General features: G+C 35.7%; 1 protein-coding gene across 1 annotated transcript; it reads left to right on the forward strand.

Annotated features, from left to right (window-relative positions):
• The first annotated feature begins 23 nt into the window (after positions 1 to 23).
• On the forward strand, positions 24 to 25,154 carry LOC106868362 (importin subunit alpha-4). Its single transcript, XM_089337581.1, has 14 exons — positions 24 to 168; positions 9,645 to 9,689; positions 10,539 to 10,702; positions 11,752 to 11,847; positions 16,175 to 16,260; positions 16,458 to 16,544; positions 17,445 to 17,659; positions 19,325 to 19,456; positions 20,400 to 20,528; positions 21,304 to 21,408; positions 21,605 to 21,676; positions 22,417 to 22,579; positions 24,188 to 24,279; positions 24,835 to 25,154. Exons 1-14 carry the CDS (start codon positions 103 to 105, stop codon positions 24,928 to 24,930), a joined length of 1,548 nt encoding a protein of 515 aa, XP_089193707.1. The 5' UTR covers positions 24 to 102; the 3' UTR covers positions 24,931 to 25,154.

Here is a 25,154-nt window from a genome sequence, read left to right on the forward strand (position 1 = left end):
CATCTCGCCTCGGTACACTCTGCGTGATGAGAAGGCCGGCATTTTGAAATCCCTTCGAAACTTTTTAGAAGGTCATACTTTTATTTAAATTTATTGATAAAGATGGCATCTGATCCTAATCTCAAAGGCAGGGCTCATCTTTTTAAAAACAAAGGAAAAGATGCTGAGGTAAGTGCCATGATAACCTATATGTTTGTATCCTTTATCAGTTTCCTTTCTCTTCTTAGGCTTCTATCAAACCCTCCGCCACTTCCAAAGCTTTTTTCTCTTTTATACTTTATAAATCTCAATAAATGGATTTCACTATTAACATATATTCTTTTTTAGGTGCATTATATTCAAAATATTGCAATAGTCTTATTCTGAATTCCATATAATCTAACAGTTTTGTGCAAAGTCTGTCTAAAATTGCAAATAGAAGAATCGATTTAGTAAAGCATGTGGTCTTCTATATCGTTCGTTAGTGATTTCAGAAAAAAAAAATATCTCAGGTATTTTGCTTTATAATATAAAAATACACATCTTACACGTTTTAATTTAAATATATAATCGAATAGCTGTAAATGGCTTGGGTGGGAATGTTTTGTCCATGTTTTAAATAATGGAAAGACATCCATGCTTTGAGCTTCTCTGTTACATGTGGTATGTCTTAGCAAGAACAATTCTCTCTCCTTTTTTATTTGATTATGTCTCAAACACTCGATAGTTTCTTCACCGATTAATCTATAGAAAACAAAAAAAAACTGATTCCTTCGTTGTTATATTCTTCTTCAGATCTTCCCATTGTCTAAAAATAAAATAAACTTAGAAAATTACTTGTAAATGTGATTCGTTTTATAACATTTAATACAAAAGACGGAATAGTTTTTTTTTTCAAGACCAGATAAGAACGGGCAACTTGCTTTTAATAATTAGGTGTGACGAAGCTTCACTCAACATTTTATTATATACTCTTAACAAAACTGTTCGCTTCGTCAATGAGTTATTTTTTAATTAAAACATCCCTCCAGTCCTTTTATTGTCATCTGCTAACGAAGTCTTTATTAGGGATGGCACTTGATTTCGAACTTTATTTATTTTCCCCTTGTTTCTGGTGTCGAGATTCTTTCTAAAAAAAAAAGAAAAAAATCTGATTCTCTTGTTTCTTAGATCTGTTTAATTTGTCAGTTTTTTCCTTTAATATTCTCTTGTCAGGCGATTTCTTATTTTAATTATTAACTTTTGACATTTTCTGTCTTGGTTAAAATAATCACCCTCTCTTTTTACTATCAACAAAAATATAAAAAGAAAAATTAAAACAAATCATTTATGTCGCACTGACTTCAAAAATGGTTGTTCAGTATAAAAATCACATCAAAATGTCGCTATTTTTATGTAATGCGCCTCTATTATTTAAGAATATAAACGATTTCTTTCTGAACATGGGATGTAAAAAAACTACTGCATATGTCTCCAATCACTTGCTATAGAAACGACGACCAATACTCCTTACTTTTAACGAGCCTCGGGTTATTATCTTCATTATTTTGGTACCTTTATTATAAACCACTGAGGCCTGGATTCTCCCCCCCCCCCTTTAAAAATATATGTAATTTAAGTCTTTCAGTTCGGTAAAAAGAATTTCGTGAAGTTTCTTTAGAATTGTTTTAATAATAATGTTCGTGTTTCACGGCCGATTTTTAGTTGTGCAGGAAGGTAGGTGTTCCAAAGCCTAGATGTTGCGACATTGTGCATGGGATATATATATGTATATATATATGTATGTGTGTGTATGTATATAAATAGAGGTATATATATATATATAGTGTGTTATCGTTAAATGACTTAAACAGGAACAACCTTAATATCGTGCCCATTAATCACCATAAAACCTCTCCAATAGTGCATAAACCTGTCACATTGGCTATTGAATACTGGTAACTTGTTGTTGACATAACTTTTGGTATTATTAAGGATATGCCATTTGTTTTACAGAAATAAATGGCTTTGGTAGAACTGAAATAACACAACGAAACATAATACGCACATTTTGTCTCCATATTTCTATTTGCATTTAACTAAGTTTCATTGGGTGTAGTTTGTCAACGAGAGACGATGTGTTAAATAACTTATCGTTTGCCAATATTCTCCCAGAATATAACTACTTAATAATAATAGTAATAATAATAATAATAATAATAATAATCGGTTGAAAGTTATTGTTTACTTAGCAGCTGTATTTTAGCATAAAGTATATTCAAACAAAGAATCCCGTACGATATATTTTTTGTAATTTCTTTTCTGGTAGTTTTAGATGTTTTGTGTTGCTGATGGTGTTTTCATTGATGGGTTCCACAATGTTATAATAAAACTGGCTGTTGTTGTTCTGTATCTTGGATTACTAATTACTACTAATTCTAGAGCTAGGGTACCAAGCTGACCAATAGAGTTATGTGCCTTGTCTGCACAATGGCTACATTCAGTACAAGAACAATCGCAATCCTGAATTTTAGTTTTTTAAAAAATATTTGAAGTAAATACTTCAGTAAAACTTGTATTTAAGTATATTGGCTTGAAAGCAACATAGTTGAAGCGTGGAGGAAATTAGGCAACACGATAAATGCGAGTGATAGGGGTGGGGAATTGTTTTATATTTGTAGATTTAACTCCAATTGCTTTTATCTAGTTGTGGACTGCCATAAATTGAACTGATGCTATATAGCAATAATACTGTACAACTCTATACGAAAATATGAGAGTTCAGTTCCTGTAGAAAGTTGTCGTTACCAACGTCTACCCAATATGGGTTTGTTTAATTGGAGTAACATTTAATATTTTTATTTTAACTGCTCTAGACGTGTTTAGAAATTAAATTTGAAGTAATCTCAATATCTGTCGTAGGATGTTTATAACTTCCTGACGATATACCATTGGAGAATTGATCAGTATATGTATTTAAAAGCGAAGAAGTTCGTATCTTGTTGTCTTCTCAGTACTTATGATGCAATATAATCCACAAGTATTCCATCAGCTGTTCTATTTAGATATATATCACTATTGTTTTTGTCTACTTTTTCGATGTTGGCATCTAGTCAAAGACTTAACACATTTGTTCTACAATGAAACTTCTATACTTCTTTCACATAACAACCATTTATATTTTGCTCCTCGATTTTCCTCCATGAAGTAATCGCCCTATTTCTGATATATATAGGCTCCTTAACAACTGAAATTATGATCACCACTCAGTCAGTCCATTTTATTTCAGGTTTTCATTGTCCAGAATTATAGTTTTATTCATTGTTAATGTTGTATTTCATTTATTTAAAAAAAGAAAATACTTGGTCGACCGAATACATAATGTAGATTATGAAGACCACACCATCTAACTGTCTAGAACTTTTAATGACCCGTTTGCAAGTCTCTTATAAACATACTGTAAGTTGTAATTGGTTCATATAGGTAAAAATGTCACTATCTCTTCTGTCCCTGTGATTAAGATAGCTTTTGTTTACCAGTTTGAAAATTTATCAATTATTTTAGAGGTTTATTATTCATTATCATTAATAAAAAATTTTCTCTATTATTTAACTATTTCGTTCCCACATTTCTGTTGTAATATATTTGGAATATCAATCAACAGGAATTTTAGATGGAGGGTTTTAATGTAGATCACTCTAAAACAGAAAGTTAATATCATCGAACTAGGAATATTTTCAGGTGGTTTGGCATTACAGGAGATATTCTCTTGATTTCCGTAACTAATCTTGTTGCCTTTCTATAAAATAAAAATTTTTTTTAAAAGCCCTAATTTTCTGTTCTGATTCGTTAATAGTATCAAATTAATGATCCTGTATTTTATATAAATTAAACTTGATTATTATAATTGATATTATTTATATATTTACTTCATACTTTGTTTTCAATGATGGTTAGAAAAACTTGACTGGTTATTAGTAGGAAATGGTTAAGATAAATTTTATGATCTGCAGAGTATTTTTGGTAAATAGGTTCACTCTTAGATTGTGCTCAGGTGTCATTTATTCCTAGGTGAACATGCATGTAGTCTTTGTTTCTCAACAAATGGTTTACCCACTAAGTAATTTTACACATTTGTGTGTTGTTCCTGTTTGTACAAGACATTCTCCGTTATCTCAGTTGTATTTTAGTGTCATTAATCAAAACTCATTTCCTTCTCGGAAAGGGCAGTCATAGGTGGTTGTAATAGTAGGAGCGGTGAGAGGTGGAAAGGTAGGTGTCGGGTAATTTTGGTGGTGGTATAATAGAAGTGTTTGTAGTAATGATAGTATAGGCCCAGACAAGACAACAGTACATTAATAGTCTTTACCATTCAGTTGGGTGGCCTTTTGGATACCATCTATGATGTTTGTGTGCCTAGCAGCAGCTTTGCCTTGTTCACAGGAACTGTGGCCCACTGTAGGTATTGCTTGAGCTTTATTGTGGGACAGCAGTTGGTCACTGCTGAAGTATTTTATGTCCTGAAAGAGACATTACAGTATGTTAGCCTTTTGGATGAAATTTTATCTAGGCACAAGTGTAGCTGTGTGGTAAGAAGTTTGCTTCCCAACCACATTGATTCCAGGTTCAGTCCCTCTGCTTAGCACCTTGGGCAAGAGTCTTCTGCTATCGTCTCAAACCAATCAAGGCCTTGTGAGTGATGTCCCAGAATATCCACAGTCTAATGACTGAAACAAGTAAAAGGTAAAAATAGAAAAGAAAAAACAGGAATGTTGTATATTCAAGGTCATTAGAAGAGAACCAGAGAGATTAGGATCTAGCTTTTGTATGTGTGTAGTTAAAATAATTCATATAAAGCAAATACATTATGTTGGACTTAATGAGGATATTGAGGTTTTGGGTGCATCACAGTGTTAGGGCCAACAATGCTGCTATTAGTTTAAGCTTTTTTCTTTTGTGCGTGGGTGTTTGAGTTTATTCGGTGTTGTAGTGTTTCGCTTTAACTGAACATAGTTGCAATGACTGTGAGGGTTGGATGTTGCTGTTATTGTTTTTGTTTGTGGTTCTTCAAAAACTGGATTATACACTTTTCTAATTTATGATCTTGACCTGTAAGGGTGGTTGTATGGTTAAGAAGTTTGCTTCAGAACTTTTGTGGTTAATGGTTTAGTTCCACTGAATGGATGTTGTTGGTTGGTGTCTTCCATAACGAAGGTTGATCCACATCATCATCATATGTCCGCTTTCCATGCTGGCATGGGTTGGATGGCAAGCCAGAAAGCTGTACCAGGCTCCAATCTGATCTGATCTGGTAAGGTTTCTACTGCTGGATGTCCTTCCTAATGCCAATCACTCCAAGAGTGTAGTGGGTGCTTTTTATGTGTCACCAGCAAGGGAGCCAGTCAGGCAGCACTGGCAATGACCATGCTTGAATGGTGCTTTTTACATGCTGCCGACATGGGAGCAGGTCAGGCGGTACTGGCATCGGCCTCGACAATGATTTCACTTGACTCAACAGGTCTTCTCAAGCACAGTTTATTGCCCATTGATTGAAGGGTGCTCTTAAATGGGCCAGTTATGCTGCATAGGCCACGGTTACAGTCTCACTTAGCTTGCTGGGTCTTCTCAAGCACAGCATATCTCCAAAAGTCTTGGTCACTCGTCATCACCTCCGTGAGGCCCAGTGTTTGAAGATTGTGCTTCACCACTTCATCCCAGGTCTTCCTGGGTCTACCTCTTCCACAGGTTCCCACCACTGCTAGGGTGTGACACTTTTTCACACTGCTGTTGTCATCTATATGCAACACATAACCATACCAGTGCAGTCGTCTCTCTTGCACACCACATCTGATGCTTCTTATGTCCTCAGGGTACTTAAACTCTGTTGTATACACACACTGACATTGCACATCCAGTGGAGCATACTAGCTTTATTTCTTGCAAGCTTATGCATGTCCTCAGCAGTTATGATCCATGTTTCACTTCCCTCTAGCATGGCTGTTCGCACACATGCGTCATACAATCTACCTTTCACTTTGGGCAAGAGACCCTTTGTTATCAGCAGAGGTAGGAGCTCTCTGAACTTTGCCCAGGCTATTCTTATTCTGGCAGTTACACTCTCAGAGCAATTACCCCTGCTACTGTCTTGGTCACCTAGGTAACAGAAGCTATCAACTACTTCTAGTTTTTTCCCCTGGCATTTGACGGAAGCTGTTTTCTGCACATTTTCAGTGTTTATTGCCCCTGAGCATTTGCCACACACAAAAACTATCTTCCCAGTTAGCCTTCCTTTGATATTGCTGCACTTCTTATTATGTTGTAGCTTTGAGATTTTGATGGTGTGATTGTTCTTGGAATGATGTTGTAGGGTAGGTGTTACACCAGATTTGGCCAATTTGAACATAGAACAGGTAGACTGCTGGGCCTGAATATGGCTGGTTTCAATACTAAAAGGTTAATATTAACAATATGAATCACTCCTGTGAAAATTGGATATTTATTGACTTATCTTCGCTGCTGAAAGGATTTAATTTATAAGAATCAAATTATTTTCTACTGTCCCCAAATAGTATGGCCTGCATATTCAGTGTTCAGCTTGTGATACTTTCTCAGCCTTTAATCTGTGGGGCTATTTTTGATTCATTTTACTGTGGACGCTAAAAGTTATTTTTCCTTCAGAACTTTTTAATAAAATTTTCCTCTTGCGGGTGGCACATAAAATACACCATTTTGAGCGTGGCCATTGCCAGTAACGCCTGACTGGCCTTCGTAGGATTTTCGAGCGAGATCGTTGCCAGTGCCCCTGAACTGGCTCTTGTGCGGGTGGCACATAAAATACACCATTTCGAGCGTGGCTATTGCCAGTACCGCCTGACTGGTCTCCATGCGAGTAACACGTAAAAGCACCCACTACAGTCTTTGAGTGGTTGGCGTTAGGAAGGGCATCCAGCTGTAGAAACTCTGCCAAATCAGATTGGAAGCTGGTGTTGCCATCCGGTTTCACCAGTCCTCAGTCAAATCGTCCAACCCATGCTAGCATGGAAAGCGGACGTTAAACGATGATGATGATGATCAGATAAGAAGTCATGTATTTAACCCTTCAGCATTCAAATTATTCTGACAAATGTAATGCTTCTTTTTTCACATTGTTTTGAATTATGTATTATCTTGGTAGCTTTGAGATTTTGATGATGGGATTACTCTTTTACTTGTTTCAGTCATTTGACTGCGACCATGCTAGAGCACCACCTTTTAGTCGAGCAAATCGACCCCAGGACTTATTCTTCGGATGCCTAGTACTTATTCTATCGGTCTCTTTTGCCGAACCGCTAAGTTACGGGGACGTAAACACACCAGCATCGGTTGTGAAGCGATGTTGGGGACACACAGACACAAACATATTCACACACATACACACACACACATATATATATATGTATATATATATATATATATATACATATATACGACAGGCTTCTTTCAGTTTCCGTCTACCAAATCCACTCACAAAGCTTTGGTCGGCCCGAGGCTATAGTAGAAGACACTTGCCCAAGGTGCCATGCAATTCCTAATAATATTCAATTATAAAAATATAATAGAATATTTTAAACATTGAATAGCTATGAGGGTTCCCCCACTCCGAATAAAATAGGAATCAAAGGGTTTCATAGGCAAAGATAGTTGAGAACCATTGTTAGAGGAGGGGTCCCCAAACTTCTTACACCATCAACCCCTTCATGGAATCCTTCACCCCTCATTGCCCCCCCCCCCCCCCAGCATGTATAAGGAAATAATAATTAAGTAGATGTGCATTTATCGATTCCATACGGTGGGGCGGGGTCGCTATCGACCACTGTGGAGACCCTTGGTTAGAGTATGATAGAGGAACAGCAACAAGGGTTTTGCTGTTTAGGAAATACATGACTATTTTAGTTGAAAAAAATGAGAAGATGGCGGTGGAGAAGTGTCTGGGCATGCCCCCAGAGGGAGGTGAATATAGGTGAAGTGGTACAGTGGGTTGGACAGGGTGAGTGGGCAGTGACATAATAAGTTTATCAAAATGAGTAATGAAGGATAATTTGTTGAAATTAAGACAATTAACAATGAGGTTGAAAGTTCCTGAGTTTTACTGATGATCTTACAGTGGTTGTGAATAGTGATTAAAAGATTTGTGGTTTCCGGGTTTGAAAACTGCTTTTTACTTCCTCGGTGACTTAACATTTCTTGATAAATGATTTGCTTTGATTAATTTATGGATTTTGGTGATATACAAATATGTCAATATTTTGTGGCTAATATCTCACATGAAGTAATATTATTTATACCACATGTCACCTGAGATAATCTGCTTAAAACTAGCAGAGAATTGATCTTTTGGCTGGATTCAATGGTCAGAGACTTTGATGTATTGATAAAGCTTTGGCCTACTTAGTTGTGAGAGAGATTGTGGTATAATTTAATCAATAGTTTGAGGTGGTGAGGCCAGAAATAGGAAACAATATTTGAATGTGTCAGGGGTGCAAAAGAACAGATTCTTCTGTTTTTGGCTCCAAGTTATCTCCAAAGCTTTTGTTATCAGAGTTTTCATGCTGTGGGTGGTGGAAAGAAGCATGATATTAGGTAATCAGAGTTGGGATAGAAAGAATGGGATGGAAGATGTAGATATTTTGAAAAAGTCTAGAAAATCCCAGAAAATGTGGTTAGGGCAGTTTTTGAGCAGCCCCAGTCAATATTGTATATGAAAGTTAATGTCTTGTTCTGGCTGTAGACCTCTTGCTTTTTTTGTGGATCAATTCTGAGGTTTAGGATTTCGACATTTGTCTTTACTTCATGAATGGTAAATTAATTATATTTTTTTAAATTACTTGGATGAGATCTGTAATTTTGGATGTATCTCTTATTATTGCTTAATAAGATGGCAGGTATTTTGCTTAGGTCAACTCTAATCAACGGTAACTCAGCTATTACCATCCTTTCTTTGTTTTTGGTTATAATGCATCTAGAATTACATTACCTAGTGAATCCTTCCTTTTGTAAGATGGTAAGACGTGATTTGAGGAGGATTTGGTTGCTATTTCTAACAAGTTGAGCTACCATACAAGGGCTCTCTGAAAACTAGTTAAAATTAATAGTGGAGACTGGTTAGAGTACTTGTGTTTCTGTTGTATGAGGTTAAAATATTTTTTATATTGAGTGTTAAATAAAGAGGCAATTTGGAGACCATTCCCTTGAGAGTCAGAGAACCATTGAGCAGCTATGAATAAAAACCTACAGAACCTTGAAAAATGGAAAAGCAGGAACTGGTATTAATATTAAAATAGATAAGATTTTAACCACCAACAGTGAAAAGAGTTGTTGACATCAAAATCTAGTTCATAGAAACAGATTCTATTACAGTTAAGGTGCAGTGTACTGCAGCTTTCTCAGAATCAATAGATTATGCACTTGCAGAAAACACTTCTGCAATTTCATTACTAGGATTATTGTTTTTAGCTTTTGAAATATGTACCACTTAAAAATCACCAAAACACCAAATTAATACTTTTAATGTATAAAAGGCTTATCTTATAAAGGGATAATCTTGCTCTGTTTATATTTCGGCACTGTTTCTGTCTTGGTGGAATTTTCTTTGAATATGATTTTAATGCTTGAGAAATGTTCTGATGTTAATATATCTTATCTTACAGGAAATGCGAAGAAGAAGAACTGAAGTAACAGTTGAATTGAGAAAGGTTTGTTTGTTTTTTGCCATTTAGAAATTGAAACACAAAATAGTTTGAGACTTTGTACATAATGTAAAATAGAATATGAGGAGAAAATCTTTTGAATGTTTCTGACTCTAATTGCATTGAGCAATATTTAAAATGATCAGACTGCCTTCTTATATCCAATATTATAAAGCAGCAAGCTAGCAGAATCGTTACCGTGCCAGATAAAATGCTTATTTCTTTACTGCCCACAAGGGGGCTAAACTTAGAAGGGACAAACAAGGACAGACAAACGGATTAAGTCGATTACATTGATCCCCAGTGCGTAACTGGTACTTATTTAATCGACCCCGAAAGGATGAAAGGCAAAGTCAACCTCGGCGGAATTTGAACTCAGAACGTAGCGGCAGACGAAATACCGCTAAGCATTTCGCCCGGCGTCGTAACGTTTCTGCCAGCTTGCGTGCCAGACAAAATGCTGCTAAGCATTTTGTCAAGGCCAACTTTGCCTCTCATCTTTCCAGGGTTGATAAAATAAGTACCAGTTGATCATTGGGATTGATGTAATCCACTTACCCTTCCTCCAAAATAACTGGCCTTGTGCCAAAATTTGAAACCAGTATTATAAATGATTGCAATGGCTTTAAATTAAAGGCATAGCATATATAAAGTAGTAATTTTTAAAAACAATTGTTGAGATTTCATTGTCCTTTATTTGAATTTTATTTAAATATTATAGCATAGTTTTAATTCCAAAGTGCAGAATATGTCAGAAGCTCTTAAATTCTGTTCTGTATTGATTCGATTTTGTGATGGTGTTTTTAAAAAGTTTGATGTTTATGTCTAAATAAGCGTTTTGGTTCTGTTCAATAGAATAAAAGGGATTTACATATACTGAAACGACGGAATGTTCCTGCCCAAGATAGTACTGATTCTGAAGACAATGAAAAACCAACAACACAGAATTTACAAACAATTGTTCAAAATGCTGCCAGCAATGAACCATCAGTTCAGCTTAGTGCTGTTCAAGCTGCAAGGTAAGTCTTTTTGATCTCAACTGTGCGAGACCAGTGCTTGGGGATTCATATTTTTTTCACCATTTTTAATAATAGTACTTCCTCCGGTCAATGCAGGTTTCAACATTTTTTCTTTATCAGTTTTGCTATGGAATGCTGAGTTATTTCTTATTGATGTCTTCCTCGTCTTCCTCAGATTTGAGAGGAAGACCAGTGCTTGGGTATTCATATTTATTCACCATTTTTAATAAGATAGCCTTTGATAATAACATTTCGTACAGTTAATGCGGGTCTCAAATAAACTTTTTTTTTTCTTAGTTTCGAATGGAATGCTGAGCTCTTTGTTGTTGGTGGTAGTCTCTTGGGTCTGAGGAAGACAATTCCACAATTTCTTGCTGAACAGCATACACAAATGATTTCTTTGTTGTATATTAAGCTCATTCTGTCCATCAAATCAACATTGCCGGTACAGGTGCATGCTGTGCCACATGTCAGATGTTGAAGTGATCGCAGAATAACATGAAACAAAATGTTTTGCTCAAGAACATGGCACACCGTGTGGTCTGGGAATCAAAACCTGATATCACAGTCATGGGTGCAATACCCTAACCACTTGGCCACAAGCCCTGACGAACTGTTTCAAAGTAATTAATCCACTTTAATTAGTTACACTTGAACTCTTGCAGTATTTGATCTTGTGCTATTGTAATACAAATAACATTACTCTTAGAAATCTTATGGTTTCTCTTTTTTTTTTTTTTTAATGTAGTCATATATTTTTTTAAAAAACTATTTTAATTAAAATTTGTTAGTTGTATTTTTGAGTTGTTTATGAATAGCTTTGACATTTGAACGTATTTATTTATTGTAGTTTATAAAAATTCTATATTCTGTTAGCCAGAATATTGCAAATGTCTTTATTTTTAATATTTTAAATGTTTCTTCTATTCGTATTTTTGTCATTTTGACTAAAACTAAATTGATCTGTATTTTCTATAAATAAAACTTAATCAAAATTTAATTTGTTTTTAGTATTGTCAGACTGCTTAAACTGTGGCATTTTCTTGTAGGAAACTGCTGTCAAGTGACAGAAACCCTCCAATTGATGACTTAATATCATCTGGAATTTTACCTATTCTTGTTGACTGCCTTTTAAATCATGAAAAGTAAGTTATTTTCTTTTTCTTTCAAATCCGGTTTTCGACTGGAATAATTGTAAATTTAGACTGGTTTTGTAAAACAACAGTAACTGTTTTATTGATATATTAGAACACAACTGAATGGATCTAACATGTGAGGCTAAACTATGATTACACCCTCTCCAATCAATACAGAAGAGAAACAGAGAAAGAAGTTGATAACATTAGACTTTCTGGACCTGAAAGCATTTGGAGAGAAAACTAGAGGGGCATCTATGTTTTGATAACAATATCTTAGAGAGTGATTTGGTGTTAAATTATGAAGACTAAATGTCAACAGAGTGGTTTGGATGAAGCCACAATAAAAAAAAAAATAAAAAAAAGTCCTGCAATGTAGGGTCCTGTCGGTCACTCTCTTATATCAGACATGTCTACACCACCATCATCACTGCCACCTAGTGTGCAATGCCTCACTTATTCATACATCACTATTTCTATCTCCTATAAGAAACCTCACCTCTACCTACATATGTTTATACAATTGGACAGTAAAAAACAACCTCGCTCTCAACACAGGCAAGACAACCACCATGTTTTGGAAACAAGATGACCTTACATCTGACACATTACAATGACACTCTGTCCAAAACAAAGTAGAAAACATTGGACCCATTCTAAACACTTGGGTGAAAGCATACAAATATGAACATGTGTTAACAAGAAAATGACCCTACAATATATGTCTCCTGTCTGGTCTCCATTTACAACAATATTGATAAATTAGAAACTAACTGAGACACCATACTCTGAATAGCTACAGACTGCAAAATATACCGAACATTATGCACATGATGAAATCTGTGTATTCATACAAGACAAAGCTCAAAATGAGCCCAGCCCGTTCTCAGAACTGAAGATCTGTCAGAAAGCAATACTTGCAGCAGTCAGCTATATTTTCTTCAGTATCTGCCTTATCTCCATCTTTGGTAGATGCTCAGTTTCATGTTGTTTGTCTTTCCTAATAATGTCCATGTAGTTGAATAGTTTTTCATCTTCTATTAAGGTGTGGAAGCCTCCAAAATATAATGCCCGATATGGCTTGGTATTCAGCTCAACAGTGGTCAATAAAAGCCTGCCCTGCATTGAGCAATAATAATAGGTTGATACGTGTCTTCTTTGGCCTTGTATTCATGCCATGGGATATTTTGTGCCCTTATAAGAAGCCTGATGCTAGTAGTACATCATCATCTTTTTATGTCCACCTTCCATGCTGGCATGGGTGGGACGGTTTGACAGGAGCTGGTCAGGCAGAAGCCTGCACCAGGCTTCTGTGACTGTTTTGGCAGGATTTTTACAGTTGGATTCCCTTCCTAACACCAACCACCCAACAAAGTGGACTTAGTGATGTTTACATGGCACAAGCACAGGCGAGGTTAGTTTTGGCAAGGTTTTTACAGCTGGATGCCCTTCCAAATGTCAACCAGTTTACAATGTGAACTGGATACTTTTTATGTGACACCTGCATTGACAGGGTCACTAAGTAACTTGCAAGACAAAAATCCACTCTCTTTTCTTAAATGTCATTTCCATCTCAACTGGACTAGACAAGACTAGACTGACATTGTTGCTTTCTTGAAGCACTGTTTAATAATATTGGATAAAATACATTACCATAACCTTTTTGTTAGCATATTTCTGTTGAAATACACTGCCTTTGTTTTAGTTAATTTTGAAATTAATGAAGAATATAGTAACTTTGCTGTTATTAAAACTAGTATTTAGAACATTAACACATGAAATTTTGATGGTTTTAATAGAGGAGAAGAGGGTCAGCATTATGTTTGGAAGTGAAATGTAGGGACAGCCTAGAACAGGTTTCTTGCTGTAGATGCATGGCTGCTTACATTATACAAGAGTGGGCAGGAGTAGTCGACATGGCACGAGAGAGTAGTGTCAAGGGGCTGTCTGGGGCAGAAGAATAGGAAGGGTGGGTAGTTAGTGGTTGAAAGAGTGTCTGGAAAGAATGAGGGATGGTCAGAGATGGGTATGGTTGGGAATATATTGAATGATGAACAGTGGTTGAGGTGGTGTTGGGATCAATGATAAATATGAATTAGGTTGAAAGTAAGGGAGAGATGATGACTAGAGTTTGGGAAAGGTATTGGAGTGAATGTATGATCAATGACACATATGAGTTGGTACTGATTGTGCAGAAGGGTGAACATCCAGTTTGTTTAGGGCTGACCATGCTTTAGCTGTCTGAGTTTTTACAGGATGGATATCAAGCAAAGTGGTTGGGAGTAGTGAGAAAAATAACTGGTATCACAGAAAATATAAAATATGTAGTTCTGTCCTCTAATTACAACAGCAAAATACAGTAGTTAGGTAAATGATAGAGTGAGCAGTAATATAAACTAAGAACCTAAAGACCTAGTTAAAAACATAAAGAACACTGCTCTGGATGCAAGATCATCTCAAGTAGAACTGTATTTCATGGCTATTCTTCAAAAGTTACATACCATAGAAGCAAGTATGGTTACAAGGTTAAACTGTTCACATTGCAGTTATGTGGTTTGGGGTTTGTTCTGTGTGCCACCATGGAAACAGGAGGTTCGTGACAAGAATGACATCTGGCTTGCTTAAGCAAATTTCATTCCACCAATTCCAACTTGGGGAAAACACGTGTAGAAATGATGATGTGTTTTAGTGGTGGTAGATGCAATTAGTGTAACATTAACTAAATCTTGTTTCTCCCTTTCCTCTTTGCCAATACATTATCAATAAATATAAAAACTTTCCTGGTTTCTGAGTAAACCATTACAACAAAAACGAGAGAATTTCTTAACCCCTTTTGATACCAACCCACCCGGGCAGTGTTCTATGTAATGTAAGTTAAAACCTTCCATTAAAAATTGTAACATAAATTAAAACCTGTCAAATATTTATGTCCTGAAAACCGGCTTAATAATGGCAGTTGCTCTACTGAATTCTTCGTTATTTTAAATTTTAATTGGAACAAAGGACTCGAAAATATGGTAATTCTCCATAGAGATTATTATACTCAACCATTTAACATTGTACAGCTTTAGTCATTGGGCTTATGATCATTGGTTCATTAGCACAACAGCTGTTTTCATGTTCTATAAATATAACAGTGTTTGATTATTAATTGGTTGTCTTTCAATTATTGCTCCTATAAATAGATATATTAGTGTGTTATCAGTTGTAGTTGCCTTTAATTAATGCTCTATGAATATATTATTGGTGCAGGTGTGGCTATGTGGTAAGAAGCTTGCTTCCCAGCCACATGGTTCTGCGTTCAATCCCACTCTACAGCACCTTAGGCAAGTATCTTCTATTATAGCTTCAGGCTGACCGATGCCTTAAGTTGATTTGGTAGGCAGAAACTGAAAGAAGCCTGTCGTGTATGTGTGTGTATTTGTTTGTCCCCCGCCACCACCTGGCAACTGGTGTTGGTGTGTTTACATCCCCGTAACTTGGTAGTTCTGCAGAGAGACTGATAGAATAAATATCATGCTTAACCCAAAAATAAGTACCGGTGTCAATTCGTTTGGCGAAAAATTCTTGAAGGCAATGCTACACCTTGACCACAGTCTAATAACTGAAACGATTAAATAAGATAAAAAGTATTAGTGTATCATTAGCTGAAGATATAGGAAGAAAATCTTTTTTTTAGTCTTTGTTACTGTGTTCTGTTGTCCTTTTGTGTGGCTTTTGTTTGTCTGTCTGAAAATGTTTAACTTGCTTCTCTGCTAATCCATTTGTTCCTTGCAGGAAATAGGAAAGATAACATGTAGCAAGTTCCATTTACATAGATTATGGTACTTTGAATATTTTTGCCAAGTTGCATTTCCATGAAATGTCATTATATATTTCTGGCTTTCCATTTCAAACAAGTATTTCGTGCATCATTCAATTCAATAGCCATGTTAGCAGCTTTGAATCATGACCACAACATTCCTGTTAGGTACCTAATCCTTATTTTCATAGCACACAACATGACTTTGCGCCAATTTTAGTCAGATCTTGCACTAACCCAGTCTCTTCATTAAAATTAATGAAGAATTTAGTAAAAATAAAGCTGATGTTTGGAATATAAACATGTAATTTTGATGGAGTGTTTTAATTTAAAACAAGAAGTTTATATCATAGAACCAGGGGCAGTCTGAGGCAGATTGATGTTGAAAGGGTTAAAATGGTGCTGGTGAGCAAAAGCAGAGCTTTCTGATTTCTTACTGGGTTGTTTCTAAACTTTTCCTAAATAGAATCTTAATTCTTGAGTCTTTTGTCAGAATTTATTATTTATTTAATTTTAATTTTTTTTCTTCTCAAGCCCATCACTGCAATTTGAAGCTGCATGGGCGCTGACTAATATAGCTTCTGGTACATCAGCACAAACACAGGCTGTAGTCAATGCAGGTAAGACTTTGACTTCAAAATGTAATTAATAAAATGTAAGGATAAGAGATATTTAACACTTTGGATAGGACTCATCTTTGATGTAATTCTGCTGGAAATATTAAATGTTTCTTTTTTTCAATGACAATTGAGCTGTTATTGGTCAAACATCATTGTTAGTTACATCATATTCTAGTTTCATTTGTTTTATTTTATAGGTGCTGTTCCGTTGTTTCTGAGATTATTACAATCCCCTCATCAAAATGTTTGTGAACAGGCAGTTTGGGCATTGGGTAATATAATAGGTAAGTGTACTTTGAAAAGCTTACATATATTTAACTTTCAAAACTTCAGCTTGTCAAATAGTTTATGATAATGAACACACACAAGGCCAGAAAGACTTTTTGTTACTACCTTTTGAACTAACATACCTTTCATTTATGTTCCAATTAAGGTTTAAAATACTCGTGGATTTAGACTGCTTTGCATAAAACTTTAATAAGTTCTTGCATAATTCTCATAAAACTTTTTGTTTTAAAAAATAAATTGTAACTACAGATAAATTATGTAATAAAAATATCTATAGTTTATATTCACATAAAATGATTTCACCCTTTAGCATTTAAACTGGGCCTTATCCAGCCCACATATTCTACCCATTTTATGTCGAAGCCAGCAAGATTTGGCCTCTCATACCTTCCCTATTATGTCATTTTAAAAATAAACAATCATTGAAATCTTGAAGCTACGAGTTTAAACATGGTTAATTCAAAATAATGTGATTTAAAATATTACATCTGAATGCTAAAGAGTTAGATATTACTTATGACCATATAAATGTAGGTGTGACTGTGTAGTTAAGAAGATTGCTTCCTTGGTTCAGTCCCACTGCATAGCACTTTGGGCAAGTGTCTTCCACTGTAGCCTTGGGACAAGCAAAGCCTTGAGTGGATTTGGTTGACAGAAACTGAAAGAAGTCTATATGTGTGAGTGTGTTGTTTTGTGTCTCTGTATTGATATTGTGGTTATTGTAAACAAATTTTGATTCATTGAAAGGGTGGTAGTGCACAGTCTTTACATTAGTTTGTAAGATGTCTCAAATATCCAGGCAGGGCTTTATTGTAAAAAATATTTTTCTTCTCTGAAGATTTTTTTTTCATTTGTGTTTATCTATTGCTAATGATAATTGTTATATTTTTTTTTAGGTGATGGCCCTCAGTGTCGAGACTATGTGATTAGCTTAGGTGCTGTCAGCCCTCTCTTGTCTTTCATCAGCCCCTCAATTCCTTTGCCATTTTTACGAAATGTCGCATGGGTAATAGTGAATTTATGTCGTAACAAAGAGCCACCACCTCCACCGGAAACAATTAATGAAATTCTACCTGCCTTGTGTAATTTGATTCACCATGTAGATATTAACGTAAGTATTTACCTGTTTCTAATCTTTGTTGTCTTTCCTCGTTTGTTCAGTCAATGTCTGTTGTGATGAATATTTTACTTCATAAATATTGGTCTTGCAAAAGGCTTGTGTTATCTAGTTTCAATTTGCACCTGAAAATATTTCACTTATGTTGTTACCTGAAGAAAACACACACACAACAACTTTCCAATTTCCCAGTCTCTCCTCCTCGCCATCATCATAAATTGCATGGGAAATATGGACAGTGTTGACTTCTGTGTTGGTCTGTCTTTGGTAACAGCAGAGACAGAGGCCTGCCATTCACAGCGTGTGCCATCCTGACCTCATAACTAAGAATTGTCTTGTGGGAGCCCATGCATGGTAATGTCACATATGATGCTTGGAGGATAACGTGGGATATGTTGATGTTGGACATTGGCTGCTTCAGCACTAAGGAGCAATGCTGTTATCCTTGAACTGGAGCTTGTTGATGGGGTGTTCTTTCGATTGGCCTTAATTTGAAAAATAGTTAGAAAGTATTTTAACCATTGGATGCCTGTTGTGTGCTTGTAGCCATAGCAGCAGTGAGACTAACTATACAGGAGCCATTACAGAGACACTTGAGAACATAAATTTGTGACAGTATAGGAAGAGGAACCAGATTGTAGACATTATATACATATCAAATCCACTGATTTGTAAAAATGGCCACTGAGAGAACAAAGCATCATCTAATGAAAAAAATGAGAACAGTAACTATGAAATGTGCATTTGAGACCAGTTTCTGTATACAGTCAGTTCCAACGTAAATGCCAATGTTGACATGGTCGGTGAATTATGGTTACAAAATTGTCAACCAAATATATTCTCTTAAGTGTCATAGTAATTGAGTTTTACAGTATTATACTTATTTCTGATGTACAAACGAAACCTATGTGCAATGTTTTCTAAATAAAAAGACTTATTTCTGTGTTTATATTCTCACTAGAATTCAGAATACTTAAACTAAACCATTTATCAGTGCACAAGCTGTAGATGTTTCACAAAAGACAAAAGTAAATTATGAAACAGAATACAGAAAGGACTATTATAATCAGTTCTGAATAAGAAAGATGCAGTAATGTTTCAACACGGTCCCTGCATACTGAGATGTTGTTTTAACAGCATTCAAATATGTTTAATTCTGGAATTAGCAAGCTGGCAGAACCATTAGCATGTCAGACAAAATGCTCACTGGCATTTCTGCTTGGCTCTTTACATTGAGTTTTTATTTTGTCACGGTCAGTTTTACCTTTTCATCCTTTTGGGGTTCATATATTGGAGTCGATGTAATTGATATATCCCTTTCCCCTCGAAATTTGCTGGCCTTGAATCCTGCAATGGACCAGCATCTCATTCAAGGGTAGCGTGACTTCAGTCACTTACATGCCATGGAAATTGAGTTACTGGCCTTGTTAGTCTTAGGCCTCAAGGAAAAATAGCATGTAAAATATTAGGTGAAAAATACATTCGGATAGAAGTCAAAGGCTGGTATTTTTCATAAGCCACTATTTATATCATGCTATTTTTTGTATCTTTTTCAATTTCAAGTTCAACTATTATTCTCTTTTGAAGTTTCCTAATTCTTATGTAATTTCAATTATATATATATATATATTTTTTTTTTTTTTTTTTTTTTCATTTTAGATTTTAGTTGATACTGTCTGGGCTTTGTCTTACCTGACTGATGGCGGCAATGAACAAATACAAATGGTTATTGATTCAGGTGTAGTCCCTTTCTTAGTACCCCTCCTAAGTCATCCTGAAGTAAAGGTACAGGTGAGTTGTTGTAAACTTTTTCTCCTTTTAAATAGAATTGTAATTGAACTTGGAATCGTTATTCAAGTCTTGAATTGATAGAGATTTCATCATTTAACGTCCATTTTCCATGCTGGCATGAGCTGGAGCATTTGACAGGATCTGTTACGTGTTTCGTGCGGGTGACACGTAAAAGCACCCACTACACTCTCTGAGTGGTTGGCATTAGGAAGGGCATCCAGCTGTAGAAACTCTGCCAAATTAGATTGGAGCCTGGTGTAGCCATCCGGTTGCACCAGTCCTCAGTCAAATCGTCCAACCCATGCTAGCATGGAAAGCGGACGTTAAACGATGATGATGTTATGGCCAGGAGCTGCATCAAGTTCCATAGTCTGATTTGGCATGGTCTCTACAGCTTGATGCCCCTCCTAATGCCAACCACTTTACAGAGTGTACTGGATGCTTTTTACATGGCACCTTGGTTTCGTGGTATCCATTCTCAAATGGTGCTATTTACATGCCACCGATACAGAAGCCAGACAGCTGCTCTGGCAACGTTCATGCTTGAACGGTGCTCTTGACCCTTTAGTGTTTGGATTTTTCTGGAAAATGTAATGCTTTTTATTCAAATTGCTTTGAATCAATCATGCGTTATCTCATAGCTTTGAGGTTTCGATGATGTGATTGTTTATTTTTAGAATGTTAGTGTAGGTTCGGTATGAGAGGTTAGATATAGCCAGTTACCCATGCCAGCATGGGAAACGGACGTTAAACGATGATGATGAATTCAGAACAATGTGAATAAATATGCATCACATTTGACAGAGTAATCTGAATGTTAAAGGGTTCGGTTTATTTCAGTCTACTTCTTTCATACAAAATTACTTTGTACTTAGGAAATGAATTATTGAATTACTTAGGTTTATTTATTTATTTATTGTTTTCTTTTTCCTTTCCCTTCCAGACTGCAGCTCTTCGTGCTGTTGGTAACATTGTTACTGGCACTGATGAACAGACACAAATTGTCCTCAATTGTGATGCACTGCAGCACTTCCCTCCTCTATTGATGCATCCCAAAGAGAAAATCAACAAGGTAAATTATTTTTTTTGTCTTTTTGTTTGTTTCAGACATTGGAAATTTATTCCTCTGTCTCTTGCTGAAATGCTAATTGCAAGGCTGTAAGCAAACCAACACCAGTTGCCAAATGGTGGTGGAGAGCATACAAACGTACAGACATATACACACACACACACTCATACATACATATGATGAGTTTCAATTCCATTTCCCACATCCATCCACAAGACTTTGGGTCGACTTAGAGCTATATAGTAGGCACTTGCCCATGGTGTCACATAGTGGGACTGAACCCAGTATCTTGTGGTTGGGAATCAAATTTCTTACCATACAACCATGCCCATGACTGTAAATATATTTATGTACATGCAGAGGGTTTGGGCTAAATTCGACAGTTTGCATGAAAGGCAAAGAAAACCCAATAGCCCGCCCAAAAATACCCAGGGTAAATCATCGTGGTAACTCTTTGCCAATATTCAGATAGCTTCCAGTCTTCCATGGCAGCTAACTTTTTCTCAACTGCAACTTCAATCTTTACGCTCTTCAGTGCCATAGACTGTCCCTTAAGAAAGAAGACACAGAAAAATCATCAAATTCAGCCCGAACACCCTAGATTGGGACTCTAATTTATTTAGAAAGCATGGAATAAGGAGTAGTGTTTCTTCATGATGCTTGGGATGATATAAAAGTCCTCTATTTCTCTTATTCTATGTTCTGTAAGCTTGAAGAAAACAAACTGTTTGATTTTTTTTTTTAATTATTTTAATTATTCTTTATTTTTATTCTCCAGGAAGCTGTGTGGTTTTTATCAAATGTCACAGCAGGAAATCAACAACAAGTGCAGGCAGTTATTGATGCAGGCTTAATTAACTTGATTATTCACCACTTATCACAAGTAAATATTTCCTCGTTGTTTCACTACTTTTAACGATCTTGTTCTTTTACCTTATAAAACTGTACAATTTAAACATCCAGTGAATTTCTGTTGCATTAATATTGAGAGAAAAAAGTGTTTTGTTTTCTTAAGTTTCATTTTATTTTTGAATGCTTAATTTGATATGGTTTCAATGTTTCAATTTATTTTCTTTCAGGGTGATTTTCAGACACAGAAAGAAGCAGCTTGGGCAATTAGTAATCTTACTATTAGTGGCAGAAAGGAACAGGTATAAAAAAAAAAAAAAATGAAGTTTTCTAATTTTCTCTTTTGTTTCATAAAACATTAGCTAATATTTTTATGTAGTTTAACCATTCTTTTTTCGAACTATACTATACACATTTTCTGACCCACTACAAAATTCAGGTGAGACCTACATTGTAAAACTGCTCCTACGTTTATGATGGAGCTGCAAGTGTTACACACACACACACATTCTACACCACGTTCAGAGAAAGCTCAACTCATTAGTACAGCCTCTGGACTGCAGAATTGCTGTGTCTCCTCTCACTGCATTTTTTACTACAGCTACAGTGATTTCTGCCTGTCTTGTCTCTTTGTATCCAACCTCTCCACTAACAAAGTAGGTCCAGTCCTTTTCCCCCATACAGTGACTTTCTGGAATTTGCTCTCTGCTCATGCCTTTTTTGGCAGTCATCAGATTGCAACGATTTATATGTCGAATGTCAAGTCCTCCTCTGATCTCCAAGGGGTTGTGAAGGCCATGGGGCCTGCTCCTTTTTCCCAGTCGAGCAAATAAAGGATGAAAAAAAAAGGGGGGGGGGGCAAGAAACCCACATATAAGCCATTGCAACGCCAAGGAATGATATTAGTATGAAGGGTTTAGCTGGCATTTGCAGCAAGGGTTTCATCTGTTTCTTTGTATAATCACATTTCAAATGTATAAGCAGTAAATTAAATTCTGCTTCCTTTTATGTTTTTGATAACTTAATTTCTTTCTTTTTGTAGGTTGGCTATGTTGTTCATGAAGGAGTGATTGGCCCCTTCTGTAATTTACTGGGAGTTAAAGATCCACAAGTTGTTAATGTTGTTTTAGATGGCATTAACAACATATTGAAGATGGCTGGTGATGATGTTGAATCTTTATGCCAGCAAATAGAAGAATGTGGTGGTTCGTATATTTGCTCTACTTAGTCAACTGTTGATAAATTATCTTTGGTTATTTTTTATGTAAACAAAAAGGTTAATGGAAGTGACAAAGAAAAGAACAGATGTGGTCTTTTTTTTTTTTTCAAGAGTGAGAGAGGGATTTGGCAGAAAGGGAGAGAAGCAGTTGAAGAATGTTAGCATCTGTGCATTTGTGAAGATTGGTGGGAGAAGCCACATAGGAGGGCAGATTGGTAATTCAAACTGGCCATGTCCAGCCAAAATAAGCCTCCTGTTTTATGTTCAAACTGGTCTGATCTAACCTCTCACACCTACCCTGCAATGCATTCTAAAACTAGAGAATAACATCATCAAAATCTCAGAGCTTATGAGGCAACACGTGACTGATTCAAAGCAATATAAATAAATAAGCTTTACATTTGGCAGAGTAATTTGAATGTGAAAGAGTTCAAGTTGCTGATTGAAACAAGGAATGTCAAAAGAAATTGTGTATGTGTGTGAATAGATGTACCTGTGTGCTGGTGGATGAATAGATGTATGCATGTATAAGTGAGTGTGAAGAGTATGTGTGTGTGTGTTTGTATATAATTGTCTATGAAGAGTGTGAACGTGTAAGGGAAGGTATTTGGGAGCTGGAAAAGGTATCCAGCTTGGAAATGGGTGAGGTTTGGTGACACGAAGTGTATCCAACTGTTCAAAATTTGTAGCTCAGAAGCTGGCAAAGTACTGCCTGTTGCACTTTGGTGGCTTTCTTTTCAGGGCTGTAACAGTAGATATATTCCACTGTCATGGGCCCCCTGAACTACCTCCCTAATCAATTTGATCAGGATTGCGATGGCTATTCCTTGAAATGGGATCCACTAGGTGGACTGGCATCTTTTAATGAATCACCCATACCATTTTCCATTTTTTGGTACTGAAACCACAAAGCATTTCTGTGACTTGCTCTGTATTTTTCATTAAAAATATTTCAGATGAGACATCAAAAGTCTTGAAACATTAATGAACTTAATACTTTTGTTCTAAACTAAACATAAAAACCTGATTAGGAAATAATCTTTAACTTTTAAATGTTCTCTGCATTAAATATGTTAGCTCGAATTTTACTAATATATAAATATACATCATTTATGATGTAAAGTATATTTCTACATCGTTGACTTCCGAAGAATTTATTAACTTTCAAGAGAATGTGATTTTTTTCTTTTTTTTTTTTTTCAACAGTGAATATCTGAACACGAATAAAACCAGAAATCTATAAATAATATGTATATATTTGATTGATGAACCTTTTTTGGATAAAGTGGGTCAAATGCTTGTCCATAGCAGTCAAATCTACAACTGTAGAGAAAAAAGATGTGGGTTCGGATTCCACAGGCAGCCTTTGACTTTTTCTAACCAAAACTGTTTTTCTTTTTCTTTCAACTCAATATTTACATGGTGTTATGTATGCTTTCAGATCCATTGTTCAAAAAAAAAAAAAAAGTGAAAGACGTGTACTTTTGTATGTTTATACAACTGCTATACATGAAACCTTTAAATTTTCAAAATATATTTCTGTATATCTGGAAATGCTTGCAATTTTTCTTTCATTATTTTCTGTTTATTTCAGGCTTGGATAAGATAGAAAACCTCCAAAACCATGAAAATGAAGATATATATAAATTAGCTTATGACATCATTGATAAATATTTCTCTGGGGAAGTAAGTAATAACTTTTTGAGCTTGTAGTTTTGTTCTTTTTAAGCAAAATATCTGTCTTCTGTGAAATAGGAGTTGTTAAGACTACCTCGACAAGTTTATCATTGAAAAAAGCTGGTTGAGAAGGAGGATTTTAATTGAATATAAACTTGAATTTGATTGTTAATTTAAAAGTAGAAACTCTGCCAAATCAGATTGGAGCCTGGTGTAGCCATCTGGTTCACCAGTCCTCAGTCAAATCGTTCAACCCATGCTTGCATGGAAAGCGGATGTTAAATGATGATGATGGAGCACTGTGGTTGATGTAATCAACCCTGCTCCCTCAAAATTTTTGCCCTTGTGTCAAAAATTGACGCTAATATTCATATATTGTGAGGCAATGGGCTAACAGAATATTTAGCATGCTAGGCAAAAGGCTTAGTGGCCTTTCATCTTGGGGTGGGGGGGGTCAATAAAATAAGTACCAGTTGCATTCTGGGGTTGATTTATTCGACTTATTCTCTCCTCTGAACATGCTGACTTAATTTTTTTTTTTTTTCTCTTTCTTTTATTTCACAGATTGAAGAAGATGCTCAGTTGGTGCCTCAAGCTGCAGAACAGAGTTATCAATTTGATCCCAATGCTCAAATCCCCTCTGAAGGTTTCAAGTTTTGAGAAAATCCACAAATCGTCTGCTGTGCATTCATTGATCTACGCACTGTTGGAAGCAGAAACAACTTGAAGATTACTGCAATCAGTTTTGGGGATGAACATACTACTACTACTACTACTACTACTACTACTTCTACAACTACTACTACAAGTACTCTACTACTATTACTACTACTTTTCTACATCGTTTACTGCAGTTTAAAAAAAAAAAGACAAAAAAGAACAAA

The sequence above is a fragment of the Octopus bimaculoides genome, chromosome 19 (assembly GCF_046866305.1).
Source record: "Octopus bimaculoides isolate indiv1 chromosome 19, ASM4686630v1, whole genome shotgun sequence".
Taxonomy (NCBI): domain Eukaryota; kingdom Metazoa; phylum Mollusca; class Cephalopoda; order Octopoda; family Octopodidae; genus Octopus; species Octopus bimaculoides.